Genomic DNA, 17,867 nt, shown 5'->3' with positions numbered 1-17,867 from the left:
ATAGATCCCCAATCAAAAAAACACCAATAAGTAGAATTCAGGGCTGTACACCCTTGCCCTAATTGTCAATTCAAAATATAATGAAAATAATACAAGTTCAATCGGATCTTTCTTATTTTATGTGTTCCAATTTTAACATAAACACCGTTGAACCTAGAACTATATAAAAAGGTTTATTTATAAGAAAAGTTTTTGAATGCCGTATAAATTTAGGGAACATGCCAATGGTTAGATTAGAGTCGTAAATAGAGTAATTTTACGGAGTTTTTGCAGGCTAACTGGCTCAAATATCGGAAATTCCATGAAAAAAAAAGACTTTTAAAAGTCGCATAAAAAACAATTAAAATTTTATTTACTACTTCATCAAAAAAAACGCTAAAAACGACAGGTCTTTACAGTTTCGTTACTATATTTGTAAGAAAATACTAAAAAAGAAATGTCCTTAACTTGACTTTTTTATATTCCTACCGTACTTATTTGTTCACCCTGAACTACAGCGAAAAAGTCAAAACATCGCGAAGTCATCTCGTTTAGTACTTCCTCATCTGAAAATTTCATAATCATGACCAAAATAATTTACGGATTATACACTTTATACTAATTTTCAAACCCATTGTCGAGTAGTTCAATTTATTAGAGTTTTTCTGATTTAAATTGAGCAAAAACCATTTATGGCAGCGGAAATTACGAAACTGCCTCATTCTGAGCAATTCAGTATTTCTTACTCTTTTCGAGATGAAAAGATAGGGCGCGGATTGGAAGCGTCCTGCAGGAAGGTATACTCCTACATTAAAGTAACTCCTTGGAAAACCGATATGAATTACATAAAGATGCAGCAATCTTGTTCTTGCATTCACGAAATAGTTAACTAAAGTTGAAATGTCTCCAATAAGCAAGCTTTTGTTCAAGCTAACTTGTTTCAGACAAGAATACTCCCAGCCAATTCCAAACTTTGCATATCTGAAGTTCACGTTTCCGTACAAGCTACTAATTTCGAGAAAGATAATTTAACTTACAATGCTATTCAAGACGCTTATAAGTACTTCCGAACTTAAACACTATTATTGTCAGACCAGCAAACGAGCTTCGTCCCGAGCAGTATCGATAATTGTGGATGTGAGAGAAGAAACTCGATATCCAAGTTTGAGCTAAAATTGGTCAGATAAGGTAATTACAAAAAGTTTTCGGTTGATAAAGCTATAAGTCACGTAATTCGTAACTCCTGTAAAATGCAGAGAGAACAAATATCATGAAGGGGTATTGTTGTTTAATGTACAAATCGCTTTCATCCAAGTCTAACTAGATACTCCCTAGAGTATTTCCCCAACCCTTGCCAAATATTCCCCGTTCTGTTATTGTAATTTGAATAACATCCATCTTCCGCTAATTGAAACTAAAACATGTACCCCGAAGTTTATATAAAGTTCATTTCAAACAGGTAACTTAATAACGAAGTTCAAATGGAATATGTAAAAATAAAAAGATAGGTTACGTTGATAAAGTCTAAGTTAATACAAGCCTGTATGATCCGATTTCCACGATGATATTTCTTATCAAGGTATCTGCGAATTCCAAAAGCATAGTGTAATTAAGAGAAATTTTAGGTCGCTTTTGTAGGGGGAATCAGTCTTGCACAAATCGCATATATAATAAAAAATTACAATAAACTCAACTAAATTAAGCGTAAATAAAGTCTCAAACACAAAAAGACAATGCGTCTTGAATCATAACATCAATTGTACTATTTTAATAAAAATAAATTAATTAATTTGTTCTCTTTTTAATCCGGTTTATTATAGAGAAATGTCGAAGTGTACAACTTACTTAAAGTTTACAACATTTTTTTGTAGAAATAGAAAATTTTAAAAAATACATATAAAAAATGGAAAATAACAACTGGCTGATAATGAAAATTATTTTTAAATGGAATACTTAATTCATTATTTGATTTTAGGGCTTAAAATTTTAGAAAAATTCCGGACATAATAATTCCAAAAGTAATCGATCGACGAGTAATCCAAAAAAAAATCAAAAAGATCCAGTATGTATGAGTATTCTACTTATAAAGTTCCAATTTTGACTTCGTTTAATCGACTATGTATCTCTAATAGTTTTCGAAATTTCCATATTGAGTCGAATAGTGAAATGTCAGATATTAGGATAAAATAAGTAACAAAAACAAAAAACTATAATTTTGGAAAATAACAAATAGTGACTAAACCGTTTGTGTAAATTCTACGAAATTTGGCAAATTTCCATCATCTACAACTGCTGCCAATCGTATGGTATCCTCAAAACCTCTCAAGATCTTCTAAAATTTGTTTCGAGCAGTTATAATCATAGAACTCATTTTTTTTGGGACACTCTATTTTAGACATAGAGTAGAATTTCTTTATTTATTTCTGAGTAAAATGTGATTGAAAAAATGTAGTAACTAATTTATTAAGAAAAAAAACATTTACCTTACGTTCTAGTAGTGTTACTTATTAATAATTTTAGACATAATTCGAAATATCGTGGAGTGATTCTAACAATAAAAAAAGTCCCATTTACCAAGAGTGATTACTTGTATTTGCATCCACATGAAAATTATGTTAATATAATGCCAAAATCTAAATACTTCCAGACCTTATGTCATCACACCTAATTACTGAGGAACCGCTTGTTACGACAATAGATAAATAGAATTTATAGGCCATTTTGTATTCTAATTTTCACTGGGCCTTGTCAATTCAGTCGCGCCCAGAAAAAATAATCCAGAGGCGCAGCATAACAAAAAAAAGTCCTTAAAACTATTTTCTTTCCCAATGTAGATTAAAAACTAGCAAAAACAGACTTTTTGAATTATTTATTTCAATCTATGAAAAAATTGCTAATAATAATAAATATTTAATTGAAATTTGTGGATTGTAACAATTTCAGCACAGTCCACAGTCTTGTATACATGTCTCGGATGCTAACTTCTGTATCACTATAAAACAATAAAATTTAGAAAAAATAATTTCGTTATGGACTAATAATTGATTCTTGATACGCCAATGTTAAAATATATTACAGATGATCGTATTCTTTTGAAGCTGGTACAGACGTTCTCTCCAATGCAGAAGGTCTTCGATGCGTGTTACCAAATAAAAATTTGTATCATCCGAAAAGTATTAACGAGATGGCTTTTCGTATAAATAGAGGGACGTTATAGCGAAATCTCAAAGTTAAATCAACTTCCGTCGCGATTAGTTCAGGTGATTTAATATTAACATTTTTTTATTGAATCCATAAACATGGTATTCAAACTTGTAAGTATTATCAAACATATAATCATATTTTCTACGAAGATCTATGTATTTTTAAATCCTTTTACAAATCATTGGCACAGCTTAATCCTGAGAAATTTCAGTTTAAATGTTTTTTTATCTTTCGTACAACACTTCTTATTTATTAATTACCTTCATAATTACTGCAGAGATTTTAATCTCTAATCTAGCACTACTTTTTTTCAGTGTGTTTTTTCCATCATTGTAACTGTCTCTATGGCAACTCGTCTCGAGAACAACTACTTCCCCCCTTCAAATGCTCGATCATCAGAGGGATCGGATGGTTTTTATGGAGCACCAAGTTTTGGAGGTTTATCCTCATCAAATCTGAGGTCTTCTGGAAGCCAATTTGGAAGCGGTAAAAGACACAATTAATACTTTAATCATTCTATTATGCCTCAATTTTTTTTTCAGTATATCAAACTAATATAATATTTATTAATATTTGCATTTAACATATCTGTTCGCTGACACGATAACGGGAAGCGGTTATTATGAATTCGTAATAAATGTCGATTGTTGTTAAATTTAAAACACCCATACTGCTAAAATTGCAATTGCTTGTCGAAGGAATTCAAATTTGAAGCCATTCAAAGGAATTTTTTTTCTGACTGTTTCTTCAAATTTCCTTAACGTTTTTTCAAGTTTGACAAGTTTCAAAATTATCCAAAAGTTTTAGATAGTTCTGGAGAATTTTTGGAATTTCTAAAATAAATAATGAGATTTACAAAAGTTTTCATTTTTTTTGGTAGCTATCTATTCTTACAATTTTGCGCACAACTTTTAAAATTTCGAAAAGGATCTTGTTTTAATTTTTTAAATTCTGTTTTATATGCACACATACATTTGTTATTTTAGGCGGCACCTCCTATTATGCTCCTTCGTCAGCAAGATTTTCTGGAACAAACCTCGGAGGATCTTCTTTGGGCCAATATAACAGGGTTCCGCTGAGAAACAACTTTTCTGGAAGATCCAGCTATAACGGCGGCCCCCAATTGCGAATTTTACGATTTAATAACGACAATTCAGGAACAGGAGATTACAGTTTTGCGTAAGCAACTTTTTTATGATCATATATTTTTAATTTTTCAGTATCAATACTATTAGTGAATAAATTATAGTTATTACTATAAAATTATAGTATTTAAGGAGTTGTACTTGCATTCAAGGCCAAAGTTTACCAAGATCACAGTTTCCATGGAAATTTCTAACTTCGCAAGTTATACCTCCCTGAAAACTTACTTGCTTCTCAATAACTTGGCACAAAATTAGTGCGCCAATACACACTTTAAACTTTACGTACAACTATTATTCACATAAAAACTATTCTAGGTTCGAAACAGAAAATCAGATCAGACAACAAGAAGTTGGAGAACAAAGAGTTGTTGGAAATGAGCAAGCTACAAACGTACGAGGATCATATTCCTATGTCACACCAGAAGGACAACAAGTTTCAGTGAATTACGTAGCTGATGAAAATGGATTCCGAGCAGAGGGTAAGAAATAGTATCGTTCTTCTAAAGCCCTTCACCTTCCTCAGCAGCACTAACCGGCAGTGACAAGTTATCAATCAATATAAATATTTTAAAATACACTCACTTTCACATGAAATGCACCACCCAGTAATAATAATAATTAAGTCTTGTAATTTTGGCAAAATAATGCTTCATAATAGAGTATCAAATGATCAGACTTTCAGTTAAAAGATACAACGTTTGATAATGAAAAAATTAATAATAAGTAACATCGCCTCGTACGGCAATGCAAGCACGTACTCTTCGCGGTATGCTTTGCAACAAATGATCAATATCTTCCTGGGGTATTTCATTCCATGCTACCTCAAGATGATGTCGTAGGTCATCCACATTGTTTGGAGGCCTCGGTAAATTTCGAAGACGGCGACTCATCATATCCCAAAGATGTTCGATGGGCGATAGGTCCGGTGACTGTGCAGGCCAAGGCAGTATTTCCAATTGTGCTTCTTCTAGGTATCGTCGAGTAATGTTCGCACTATGTGGTCTTGCATTATCCTGTTGGAAAATGCCATTTGGTAAAGTTTGCATGAAAGGTACTAATACTGGCCTCAGAACATTGTCAATGTAGCGACGTGCGTTTAGGGTGCCTGGAACGAACACAAGAAAAGATCTTCGGCCAACACATATCGCACCCCAGACCATAACACTAGGTGTTAAAGCTGTGTGGCGCCTTTCAGAAAATTGTAAATTTCTTCTTTCACCTCGGTATCGTCTGACTCTTCTACGACCATCATTGATCCATAAACAAAATCGCGACTCGTCACTGAAGACGATATTGTTCCACTCATGATTCCAATCAATTCGTTCTTAACACCAGGCCAATCTGGAAACTTGGTGTTGGGCGGTTAGTGGCAGTCGTAGATTTGGACGGTATAAATGCAGACCAAAAGACGAAATTCTTTTGTAAACTGTTGCCATCGACATCCGACGATTTAGAGCTCCCATCCAATCTACTGCAACAGACATTGTTGTTTGGAATCGATCACCAATGGCCATTCGTCTAAGAAGTCGATCTTCACGTGCGTTGCTGCTACGGGGAGTACGTCCAGCTGGACGATGTCGCTGAACCCTCTCTTCAGACTACGAAGACCATATTCTCGCAATCGTGGTGTGGTTCCGATTCATTCTTCGGGCAATCTCATGAAAAGAAAGTCCACCCTCCTTCATGCCGATAATTCGCCCTCTATCAAAATCCGAAACGTGGGAAAAATTTCGACGTTGTCTCACTGGGGGCATTTTGAGATGTCTTGTTCACAGTTCAACAACAAAATAAACTGATATTTCCATGTAAATATTATTTTATTTATTTACAATTGAATAAAAAATCTAATAGGTCGATGACAAAAAAACCACTAGCATTCTTTCTTTTTTACTGGAAGTCTGATCATTTGATACTCTATTATGAAGCATTATTTTACCAAAATTACAAGACTTAATTATTATTATTACTGGGTGGTGCATTTCATGTGAAAGTGAGTGCATAAGAACTTATGGATAGTGCTAAATGTTTTTTACTACTTATGTTATATTTCTAAAATTTTTTCGTTCGAAACTATTCATTCAAAAATTATATAGAGGGTGCCTCAAAAGTAAACAATCATGCAACGGTTTCGTATTTAAGAAAACAGCAAACAACGGTTAAAATTTATGCTTACCACATATCAGTAAATTACATTTTGGTATTGAGCTCGGTTGAAAGCAACTTTCGTATTCAGCCCCCTCCTTTATTTTTGGTATTCGTATAACAGAATTAAAGTAGGTACTTAGAATCAATTAATAAAACCATTAAAACTTAAACTTTAAAGAGTTATGTAAATTGGGAAAATTAAAGGGAGGTTTAATTTTAAATGGGATTACAGCAGATGTTCTTTTAACTCTAAGTTGCATGTGGTGGCTTTTCTGATTGTTTACTTTCTGCATATACTAATATTGTATATGTTACTTCTAAAAGTATTTGTCTAGTCTATGGATTTTAAAATATATGTCATAAACGCATTGTTAAAATTAAAGTACCTACGTATTTATATGTTTGGTGGCAGTTTGAGAAGGCGTTTATGATCGTTATTACCCCATTTTCTACTAGTCTGGGACCTTTATTATAGGGGCACAAATAGCTTCTTAGATGTTTTGAAGTATATTATCCTGCTTTTGCAGAAACACGAACACTATAAGTTCAGGACGAATATTAAAATTATATCGTTTACCGTTACATATTATCGTCAAATAAAAAAATACATTGTTTTTAGAATATTACATTATAACATCTTTTTAAGCTTATCGTAATTATCTTGTAACGTAATTTAGTGCAAACGGCAAAAAGATAAAAACTTTGGAAAATATATGCACTTTAAAGGCATTTTTAATATAAAATTGATGTTAACTAAACTTAAACGTTTCCTTTGGCACGTTCACGTTTATTCTATCTCCGTATTTCTAGTAGAACAGTTACCAACATGAAGTTAAAAGCCTGGCACATAAAACTCGATCGTGTACTAAAACTTTCTAAAAAGTTTTCTAAAAGTGTTTTGGAGTAAAAATACATTTTACTGTTAATGTGGATAGCCAATATATTAAAGTCTTGGTAATTTTATCAAGGAGATAATTTACATGGAAATGGGGGAATCGAAACATTGACTAACTTCTCCATTTTCACGAAAAATAATGAAAACCGGAGATAGTTATCAAGTTTATCATTTCAGTTGAACACCAACTCTTTTAATCTACATTTGGAGTTTGAAAAAAAATGCTTTAAAAGAAATCTAAATTCCAGAAAAATCTAGACAAATAAATTAAATAGCTTCCAAATTTGGGACTTACAAAGAATTTTTAGATATGAAGGTCGCACTAGAAGGATTTAAATAGGGAGAACAAAATCTTCGGGAAATCATCACATAATTATTCGTTTTGAAGACATGAGATACAATTTCCTCTCGCAAGTTACATGTCTACCTTTTAGAGGGTTTAACAACTTGAAGATTCAGCTTATAAACATGCGATTTACAAGACTTGAGTTTTAGAGGAAAGTTTCCTGACATTAGAGTCGCGCCAAACAAGCTCTAAAAGGGTCAAAAACTGCAGAAAAATCGACAAATAATTCTTCATCTATCAAACATTTCATACAGTTTCTTAAATTACCTGTGTTACGGCCTTGACTTAACCGATCGAACAAAAACAACCAAATTATTGAATGTTTAATGCCCGGTAACTAGGTACGAAAAAAAGTATTGTTATGGCGAATATTGATGTGTCAACATAACTAAATTATTCATAAATATTCTTTAGTTTTCCCATTTCAGGTGATCATCTTCCAACCCAACCCGCGATTCAATCATTCCAGAGATTCAATTCAGGATCGAATGCATATTACACCGGAGATTTGGAAAATTCTAGAGCTTACCAAGAAGTAAAGGTGGGAGGTGCAAGAAACGGTAATAGACAATATTTGACTCCTGTTATTGCCAGGGCAGGTCAAGAGACTTACAAGTACTAAAAATGTAAATCGTCAAGGGACGCGGGGATATCACCATTATTTATAAATCAAAAAAGTTATTTTTTCAATGTGTTTGTCGAGAAAGTGTGGAAATTTTTCGGTACTAATAGTCCATCAGAAAACAACTTTGATTATCTCTCTTTATAAGAATGGTTAATGGAATTTTCATGTCTTCATCTTTTTGAGAATTGAATTTCCGATTCAAAAAATCGATAATTTCTAGTCAAAATTCATGCTGCCTGAAGCAAATATTTTATATTTCCGCTTCCTAATTGCTATACATGTATTATTATTAATGCATGAAATGACTCGTTATGGAACTGCTAAGATTATAATAAATTAATTTCTATATAACTTATTTTATTTCTATTTAGTTCCTTAGTTTACGCAATAGATTAGCAAACTGATCTATTGATGATTATAGAGGAAAATTCATAGTGAAGTACCGCTAGGCTGCCCTCAAAAATAACATAATTTTTTCGTATTGAGATTGACGTTTGTAGGAAAGTCGTAGCACAACGTCGTCGTTTGATAAAATCAGTCATTGATGGCACGAGATCGTGTTTTAATTTTTTAAGAAATGTCAAACATGAAATGAGGAGTTATATTTTTGTGACCAAGTTTGATTATTTATCTACGAAGGGTCAGAATACTCAGGATTAACCTTAAGAGGAGTAATTGCAGCAAGAGATAGTGAAGTACAGAACTTTTTCGGCGGACAAAAAGAAAAAGAATGAGATGTATTCTTCGAATTAATCCATAGGATTTCGAGATCTCGCGGATAAATAACCGAACTTGGCATTTACGCAACACAATGCTAAATCCAACTTGAAGAACGTAAATTGGACTGTCGAGCTGTGCTACAAATACAACGCGAGTTTTCGGATCTTTTCTAGTATTTTTATAGTTTTCTTACTGAGCATTAGAACCTTCTATTAGAAAATACTTTAGTTATTCAAAATCATGACGTCACTAATGCTTTTCTAAACAACGAATGACTGAAATATAATGTAATTTTTTTTCATTTACTAGGATACTACAATAAAACAGTTCTTTAACAATATTATAAAATATCCATTATATTCATTTAACTACCTACTACATTCTTGAAAAAGTCTATTAAAAGTGATGTATAAAATCTAAAGGAACTTCTATGCTTAATATTAACAAGTCTGATTCAACATCAATTGACTGAATTAGACAGTTCACAATATCAACTACTGAATACAACATACTTTATATATTTATATAGGATGGGGACTTATTTTACATTCTAATACTTTTACAGAATAATTGTTATAAAGGTACAGTGTGTCCACGGATGGAGTTAATGATAGGAAACATTTTTGTCACCACGCAAAAAACTTAGTATTAATAAAATGTATACTCCCCAATACGTTCTATACAAAAAAAGGTACATCTTATAAGAGTCTCCACTAACCATTCTTTTGAGATACTTGTGAGTTAAATTTAAAATTTTCATTTCGTAGTCTAATAAAGACAGGGAGTTGGTTTAGCTAAATAAGAAATATAAACAACGAAAACGAATGCGAATGAAAAACTAATAGTTATTACATCCATTTACGTATGAAATCTTCTATTGTTTGGCGTCGTTTCTCTTTTCATCTTCTTATAAGTGAAAGCCGCAGCTAATACACAACTCAAAACCACTACTATGCCAACCCCCAAATACATCGCACTATGATCGTCCCCCAACTGAGTCTTATCGCCCTTAAGATTCTTAGTAGAAGCATTTATTTTAGGTTCGTCATTAACCACTTTATCCAGATTAATTTCAAATCGAATTATTGAAGGAGCGACGGTTGTTACGGTAGTTGTTGTTGAAGAAGTTGTGGTGGTTGTTGTAGTAGTTACGATTGCAGCTTGTTCCAATGGAACCGTTTCAAAATACCGTTCGAGAGGTTCAAAGTACTTTAGAAGTTCCGAAGAACTCAAGTCCAAACCGTAATATGTAGTTAATAAATAAGGCCAATCGGTAGTATGTCTTGATTGGACTAGGTTCCTGTAAGCAGATATTTAACCGAAAATAAACAAATCAGATAAATAATCGGAAAGGCACATTTTTCGTTGTTTGACAGGGCGTAGTTCGGAAATTTCGTGACAGATTTTTATAAACAAAAGAGATCCAATGAAATCTCTGTCTTCTAGAATTATTAACGGACACTGCTCTTAAAACAAAAGGCTTCTTAATGATCTACAAAGTTTTACTGAACTTTAAAACAGGTCCATATTTTACGGGAAAAATGTCCCGTTTCGATGATTTTTGTAAGCAGTTTCAAGAACTGAAAGTGTTTTAATGGAACTGATGTTTATACTCACTGGAACGTCTCGTCCTGTCCAAATTCCATGGCGATATTTTGAAGAGTACTGGAACGTTCTACGTAGTAAGACATTAGCTGGAAAGCAATTAAGGTTCCGAAAAATTCGCTAAGATAGGGTTGATTTGATAATATTTTTTGATCTTCTAGAAATTCAAGTTCGACATTGTCTACTCCTTCGACTCCCATATACTCCTTTCTAAAACAAACGCAATTAAATTTTAAATTTATTTAATTAACATCCGCTAAATTCTTAACATGTATAATGTGGAGCCTAAACAAAACTAATTAAAAAAATTAATTAAATATGTCTATTAAATTTTAAAACGTTGTGTTTTAGAGAACATATGTAAGTTATGCAAGTGTTAGCTTAATCATGAGTCATAACAACACACGTAATAAGATAATAAACTCACCGAAATTTCCACCACAAATCGGCGATATCACTAGAATTATGCTCCAATACTTCAATTCGCCATTTATCTGCCATTAAACTGTAGGCCAATCGTGGCATTATTCTGAGAGCAACTAATAAAAGTTTTGTCATTTTTACTGATTCATCGCCTGCCTCCACGCTAGCAATTCCGTGATAATCAAGACTTTCTACTGCTAATATGGAACCTGAAAAACATACTTTAATGAATTTCCCAAATTATTCAAATGCAGATAATTTCATATAAATTATACATTTCATTTAAATAATCTGACAATGCCATAAATGACAAGTTCTTCTTCTAGTTGTTTTTGTCATAAGCAATGATAAAATTTAAAAAGGCATACATTTTTGAGAAATATAGAAAATAAGTAATTTATAAAATGTCGACAATGTGATGTAAAGATTGGTTGTTGTACTATTCCAAGAATAATAAAAAACCTATAAAATAGAGAATGTTTCGAAATAGTGTGTACACGATATCCCAAATTAAATTTTTGTCATGGAAATTTCGGGAACTGTAAAAAATAGAAGTTAAATTAAGACAAAATTGTGATTTTTGGTGGTGGTTAATATTCAATTTTAATATTTTCCAAATTTAAACTACTTGAACAATTCATGTTTTGGAGCTTTTTAGGTTATTATTTAGTACCCAAAAGCTATACCTTTATATAGAAACAATTCAGGGAAATTTTCAATTTGATAAATAATAATACAATTACTTAACATTTTTGTACCAAACACCTATGCAAAATAAAATGTCAAATTTTTATGGCACTTCTTATTCTCTTTGAATGAAGTATGGTTTATTTCGGTAGGTACCTAATTTAGCTACAGCATCATCGATTGAGCAATGCCTCAGATGATATCTGGGTAAAGACATATAATCCAAGTCATTAATAGCAACTTTTAATGTTGCTTCGTGGGCGTCCAAATATCTCGACCATGAAGTTTTATTGCAGTCAAAAACCCTAGAAATTGCTACATTTAGACTTCAGGAAAATAATTTATAAAACATTATGCTCACTCTGTATAAGCACTGTGGCAAAACTCAAAAAGGTGACTCTTGCAATGCATTGAATTAAAATTACTATTGCTCCAAAACTTCTCAGTCATACCGTTCAGGCCTAAATTAATCACAATATTCTCTGAATATTCATATACTGCTTTCGTGTCCTACAAATAAATGTAACTAAATATGATCTATAATTTTACACTAGACACGGCATTGATCTATTATGCTAAAAACCGCCAAGAATGAATTTCCAAATTGATAAATTCAGCTGTCTGGTTGACGATTTGAATTTTTTTTTTAATTCAATTTCATTCTATCCACTCATTAAAAACAGTGTCATATTCTAAGTTTTTAACGAATCTCCATTATGATAAGACACAAAGTAAAAGAAAAATACAATTATTTATTTTTTACGTTTTTGGAATTCCCTATGGACATTAAAACATCGCAGTCTAAATCATATTTGAGGTACATTTTTCCTAATATTTTAGTTTTTGCTTGTCTATAATGTTTACTAAATAACACTTGAATTTCATTCATCAACAAGTATAAAGGTATGTTGAAGGTCTGTCTCATCTAACTTCTACACTAGTACAAATTTACTATTACCTATTATGGTAAGAAACTGTTCAACACATGCCACTTCAGAGCTGGTGTTGCCAATTAAAAAAGATAAGAAAACGTATAAATGAAAACTAAATTTTGGATTGAAAAGTTAAAATCGTGTTATGGAGTATTGAATTATGTTTAATAATGCAATAAAACTATTAACATTATAAAGATACTTGCCTTATATTGGAGATAGGATTGTGCATCGTAATGCAACTGAGGATGTGGTAATACTACATCTGCAATGTTACTCCAGTCCGTACCCAAATCACCACCTAAATAGTTACACTAAATGCAATGAAAAAGATTTTAAAATACTGCTCTCACCTAGTAGAAATGATGGAATATCTTCTCTGTGATTCTCTATATTATAAAATTTAAATAATCTCGTCCTAATAAAGGCTTGCAGTTTTTTGTAAAAGGGCAAGATTTCTTCCCAAAACTCAGCTGCCTGCTGATATGCACCTGAAAAATCTACCAGTCCTTCCCAGTAATCTTGAACCGATTCGAATTCTAAAAAAAAACATTTCAGTCATGCCATATATTTCCTAAATAAATTGTTGTTACCTACCATTAAGTGTAGCCGCTTCTTTAATTAATTCCAGGTTACTCCTAAAGTTATCAGACTTAAATATTTTCTGCCAACTTTGCCATGTACTTTTTAAACTATCAAAGTTTCTTTCATTGTTAAGGGTGCTGTAATAATCTACTTGACCAATTAAGCACAACTCCGGCTCATTTGTACAGTGAAACTTAGACTGTCTTAACAAAAGGGCCATATGATTCTTATAAACTAGAAACTTAATTCGAAAAATTAAGGCAATTTTTCTATTTAAACCTTTAAACCACCTAATAATATGTCTTAGAAATATAAAGTATACGTGTAAACAAACCAAACACATGATTACTAGCTGTGTCGTCTGAACGATCGATATACCACAAATGCGGCGACATTTTACAGGGTTGAACGTGTTGACATTTTGAATTGAGAATTTTTGTTACAAACATTACAAGGTGGACAATAATTTAACTGATAATATCTTTTCGGTGCACTAGGCTTTAGTTTTAGTATTTAAGAACCCTGCTACTTGTAGGAAACGCTCTAGAATATACCCTTATACCACATCTATGTACAACACCATTTTTTTATTCATACACCAGGCATGGCCAGATTTCAGAATACATTATTTTCAAAAACATGTGCCTCTATATAATAAAACATACACCTTTTTTCTTTGTAAGAAGTAGAATTTAAATAGAACCCCTTTGTACTATAACTGCAACATATTAATAGAAAATCCATCTCACTATTCAACTAAATATCATGCTCTAAAAAGATAGACAACAATAAATTAACCGACAACTGCTTTTTAGCCGTAGTAGGTTTATGTATGTTAGCCCTCGGTCTTACTATAATACTTAAGAATTTCACAATACTTGTAGATTCTCTCTTGACCGAATCGTCGAGTTAGTATATGAATTTTGCCAAAACGTCTACGACAGATTCAGCTGACGAAACTTCAGCAAATGGTTAGTCTTTTAATGAGCCCTACCTAAAAAACGTTCAAAACGACTTAATCTAAGTGTTGAAGTAAAAGAAATCCAATTAATATTTGATAATTATAGTGATACTACATCCGGCTCATCAGAATAATTTTTTATATTTATTTTGATTTTAAAAAATATTTTATTTTAGTCAAGACTACACACTTTAATATATTGTTGAGAAAAATAATTGATTAAAAGAACTTTTTTAAAAACCTTTTTCAATGTTATAGCGGGCTAACTATCTTCCTGTTCAATATTCTCATCTTGAACGCACTATGTGCAGGTAGCATGCATTTGTTTACTTGGATATTTTATATTTCTAAAACAGACTTTTTTTATAGTACCTGGCCAATTTTCTTTTCAGGCAACAACGCATCACCGGGCTTAACTTGGTACGTCCAGTTTCTTTCCACTTCAGTTGGAACGTCAATAAAACTCCTCAACACTTCATAATGAGATTTTACACTATGTCTGAGAATCTGCTCTTGCTCTATCTAAATAAATGAGTAACTATCAAAATAAAATTTCTAAGGAAATGACAAAATACCTGGTCCTCATAATTTTGGCTTAATAAGGCAGTCTTTTGACCTTTGGCTAACTCTTCACATATATCTACTAATTCTAGATCATTTAATTGTAATTCGGCCATTAACCTTTCAGCCTCTAGATCCTCAACCAAAGCTGTTTTAATGCAACTAAGTAAGACAAAGCATTTGGTGAGGAAAAATAATTTCGTTTGCGCAGTCATTGATTAGCTAAAAAAAAAAAAATATTAATGAAGAAGTCCAAGGACATTTACCAGAAACAGATACGTTTGGAAAAGAGATATTTGCAAAAATAGGATAAGACGATCCAAAACATGCTTCATTAAAATTGCCTAACTTGTATATTGTATAGGTGTATCGCGGCGCTAAACATGGCTTACTTCTTAAAATTAAATTAAAACTAAATAAATAAGAAAATAGGTATCAAACTGCTGATTTGAATTGCATGGTCGCGAAGTCTTGCATTCTGATTAATTTCGTACAAAACGAGTTGCAGATAAGTGGAAAAATTGGAGTCATTCCGCAACTAAAGTGCTCAACGATCGATTTAAATATTGGTATTTTAAGTTATAATAATGGTTCAAATTCAAAATATTTTCAAGACAGCGACAATTACAGTTATAGGGAAAGCTTATCTCAAAAAAATAAATCGGCATTGTTTTTTTATTCAAGTTATAACATTGCAAGATAAATCTACATAACCATTTCGAGCTATTTTAAATTATCTTTGAAAACTATGACTCTACAAAGTGTAGAAACTTTCATTTTTCAAACATCAATGTTTTCAAAACCATTGAAGATCGAAATGGGGTATATTACATGAAACGTTTTTCTAATCATGACACGAATTCAAAATACATATAATGCGAAAATATGAAGGGTATTTCATTGAAAATAAAGAAGTTGATATCAGTTTTCAGTTTCGAAGCATTTTAAAAATATTTTAATTTAGTGGCCACTTTCGACACAACTGCGATACCAAATGTACAGATTTTTTCTACTTATGGTTTTGCCATTATTAACCAAGGGGATAATGAACAGATACCCTGTATACATAGATTTCCATATAAAAAAATCGGAAATTCGTTGAACTGCCGGTAAGCCATACAGTATTGTAATGCTGAGTTAAATCGTTGAAAATTAAGTGAGGTTTCTAATTTTTCGGTATTTTTAATTTTTGATTACTTTGTGAATATCATATGATAGGCACCAAAAGGTTCTCATTCCATACTTAGGTAGGTACTTACACTAACACTCAAAACAATATTACAAATCAATATTTAAATAATCTGAACAGAAAAGTCATTACATATCCACTTTGGTATACACTGTACAACTTTGTCCTCTGCAAAACTGCACAGCTTACAACTTATTTCAGAAGAGAGACATACTTCTTAAAAATAATTCTATATTCTCGGTTTCCAAGCTTTAATTTATGCATTAGGAGGAAGGATGATTATCACTAGTTAAGTACCTAGTAAACAAACAAGTAGGTAAACAACATTAGGTATCACACATGAACAAGTAATGCCTTAGCTTGTTAAGTTAATATTTCAATGTTAATAGTAACATCTTTTGCTAAGCCACTAATAACCTAATGTAGAAACCAAGATTAATTGGATATTGAGGAAAATTACATAAAGTCAATAATTCTTTTGGTATTTGAGTTTTAGTGAAAAGTTAAATATGAGAATTATAGAAATGCCTGCATATTGTAAAATGATAGGAAAAGTCTGTAAATTAAATTGAAGAATTAGTTTATCAGAAAGGGTTATTTTGATGGTTAGTCTATTAGTTTAATTTCAGTTTAATGTTTAAGATTTGTCCATAGAATCAAAAAATTGGAATCATATAACTGGAAGTTGTAATCTGTAGGTATATCCAAATTTAATCTAGACCTCGGTACCGAAAAAAATTTAGTGTTATCAAATTCTATTTAAAAATAACGACATAAAGTGTACATAATGCCTTCTCATTAGGACCTCAGCATTAAGCTAACTATATTGTAATGCAAGCGGTATTTTGACTAATTTTCTTACAAAAACACAAAGGGATTGACAGTGACAGACATTAGGCCTGAGAACGGATATGCATATGTATGTATGTCTATATTGAACTTTTTATTTAAAGAAATACTAATTGAAACTTGTAAATTGGTTGCTTACCTACTAGGACTTTTACAATTTTCAAAAGTGTGACAGAAATGCTGAACTTATTGAATGATTTACTCATAGGTTCAAAGTCTTTACCGACGTCCTATTTAAATATCACGCACAATCCAAAGTCTAGTGAAATCATGAGCAGAATGAATTTTTCAAAAAACATGATACACCAGGAGTTTTATCAAAAATTCGATTTTTCAAATAAATGTGAAATGTCATTTTACATTATTTTTCCTTGCTAATTGTATTTAGACAACATTCGGTTAAGTTTTTATAATTTCTACTGGCAAGAAAGCAAATATTAATATTACTGGTAGTTTATGAACTCTTACATTGTTAATACAAAGTAAGCTAATTAAATAACGTAGGATGAAAATACAAAACACAACACAAATACAAATAAATATATATATATATATAAATTATTAAGTGCCAAACGCCTGTGACAGATGACAGTTTTCCTTACACAAGTGGTTCTGATTAGCTCTGACTTTATTATTCGATAAATTTGTTTTTGAAATAAGAAATATATTTGTCGGGTTCTTAATTAGTTCTTTTTTCTCATTCTATGCATATAAGCGATGTCAATTGATTTTGTCTAGAAGTATTGAAATTTTATTTATGGAAGAGCAGTATTACAAATGACTACATTATTCATGATTTTCATTAAAAAATTATGAAGGAATTCTTTAATAGTAATGGCTTATTAACGAATATAATTATAATATATTAACCCATTAAATTTATTAGAAGCATAAGATATTCTTGTTGGCGTATCCATCATTGGTACTTCGAGTTGTGAAAATTTCATACTTGCGAATTAACTTAGCATACATGTTTTATTATTAAATAAAACAACGGAAATTTTTATTATAAATTT

At 31.5% G+C, this 17,867-nt stretch overlaps 2 protein-coding genes across 3 annotated transcripts; one reads left to right on the top strand and one right to left on the bottom strand.

Moving 5' to 3' along the window:
- Positions 1-3,527: 3,527 nt before the first annotated feature.
- On the top strand, positions 3,528-8,336 carry LOC136408026 (pupal cuticle protein 20-like). The gene is made up of 4 exons (XM_066388746.1): positions 3,528-3,669; positions 4,170-4,362; positions 4,644-4,807; positions 8,143-8,336. The coding sequence occupies exons 1-4, from the start codon at positions 3,528-3,530 to the stop codon at positions 8,334-8,336; spliced, it is 693 nt and encodes a 230-aa protein (XP_066244843.1).
- A 1,064-nt stretch (positions 8,337-9,400) lies between these two features.
- LOC136408299 (angiotensin-converting enzyme-like) lies at positions 9,401-17,257 on the bottom strand. Of its 2 annotated transcripts, XM_066389197.1 has the most exons (11): positions 16,991-17,257; positions 14,828-15,035; positions 14,625-14,774; positions 13,304-13,532; positions 13,060-13,245; positions 12,913-13,007; positions 12,136-12,284; positions 11,931-12,079; positions 11,092-11,296; positions 10,677-10,874; positions 9,401-10,359 (listed from the first exon to the last, which is right to left on the bottom strand). In XM_066389197.1, the coding sequence occupies exons 2-11, from the start codon at positions 15,026-15,028 to the stop codon at positions 9,918-9,920; spliced, it is 2,004 nt and encodes a 667-aa protein (XP_066245294.1). In that variant the 5' UTR covers positions 15,029-15,035; positions 16,991-17,257; the 3' UTR covers positions 9,401-9,917. The 2 variants fall into 2 exon arrangements, with proteins under 2 accessions (XP_066245294.1, XP_066245295.1); XM_066389198.1 differs by lacking the exon at positions 16,991-17,257 and having other exon boundaries at positions 9,402-10,359; positions 14,625-14,770; positions 14,828-14,966.
- Between the last annotated feature and the right edge of the window lie 610 nt (positions 17,258-17,867).

Source organism: Euwallacea similis, chromosome 4 (assembly GCF_039881205.1).
Source record: "Euwallacea similis isolate ESF13 chromosome 4, ESF131.1, whole genome shotgun sequence".
In the NCBI taxonomy this organism is placed as follows: domain Eukaryota; kingdom Metazoa; phylum Arthropoda; class Insecta; order Coleoptera; family Curculionidae; genus Euwallacea; species Euwallacea similis.
Note: the sequence above shows the minus strand (reverse complement) of the source record. Positions and strands in the feature narration are given on the sequence as shown.